The sequence below is a fragment of the Fukomys damarensis genome, unplaced genomic scaffold (genome assembly GCF_012274545.1).
Source record: "Fukomys damarensis isolate Sample0158 unplaced genomic scaffold, DMR_v1.0_HiC HiC_scaffold_35, whole genome shotgun sequence".
Lineage (NCBI taxonomy): Eukaryota > Metazoa > Chordata > Mammalia > Rodentia > Bathyergidae > Fukomys > Fukomys damarensis.
Window position 1 is genome coordinate 3,484,702 of NW_022900947.1, and position 726 is coordinate 3,485,427.

The 726-nt window shown below is 63.9% G+C and overlaps 1 protein-coding gene across 1 annotated transcript in view; it reads right to left on the bottom strand.

Annotated features, from left to right (window-relative positions):
• The window catches only part of Man2b2 (mannosidase alpha class 2B member 2), a 25,364-nt gene that overhangs the window by 2,046 nt on the left and 22,592 nt on the right, over positions 1-726 (bottom strand). Inside the window, exon 16 of the mRNA XM_010641922.2 lies at positions 617-726. Coding sequence (XP_010640224.2) covers positions 617-726 — 110 coding nt within the window. The remainder of the gene's footprint in view (positions 1-616) is intronic.

A 726-nucleotide genomic window follows, 5' to 3' on the forward strand; every position in this document is an offset into this window, starting at 1 on the left:
CTCCGCACAGCCCGGGCCCCGCCCTGCCCACCGGGAGAGCGGCTGTCTGTCCCGCCCGCTGCGGTGCGGGTCTTTATCCCTCAGCGCTGTCCCCTCACGTCCCTGCCGGCGTCACGGAGCTTAGGAGCTACAGCGCTCCACAGCCAGGGTAGCACGAAGCTCGCGGTCACACAGCAAGCCGGCTGGGAGCCTTATTCGGGCCGGGCGCTAGGTCCTCCCTGGGACCTGTGGCTGTCGAGACTGGAAAGTCCAAGTCTCAGTTCTTCTGGGTGCTATGGTTCATATCTTTTTGTTTGTTTTGAGACAAAGTCTTACTTTGTCGCTCAGGCTGGCCTTGAACCCCTCCTGCCTCAGCCTCCCCAGGGCTGGAATTCCAGGTGTGCACCACCCTGCCCAGTTTGGTTTTTTTTTCATATCTATATCCCAAAGGCCAGGTGCTGAGGCTTAACCACCAGCCTGTGGTGCTGACAAGGGGAGGAGTGGAGCCACAGGGGCGGTCGGAGCAGAAGGAAGCCGGGTAACTGCAGCTAGAAGCACCGGGAGACAGCATGGATAGACTCGGGCAGAACCCCAGCTCAGGTCCCCAGGACGGGTGCCATCCCCTGGCACTGTGTACCCCAGGTGGGAGCCCCCTCTCCGGCCAGCTCCCTGAGCAGCACCAGGGGCCTGTGCTGCAGCGCCAGCGCGCTCCGCGGCCGCAGGGCAGTGGTGACCGCCCGGGGCCCC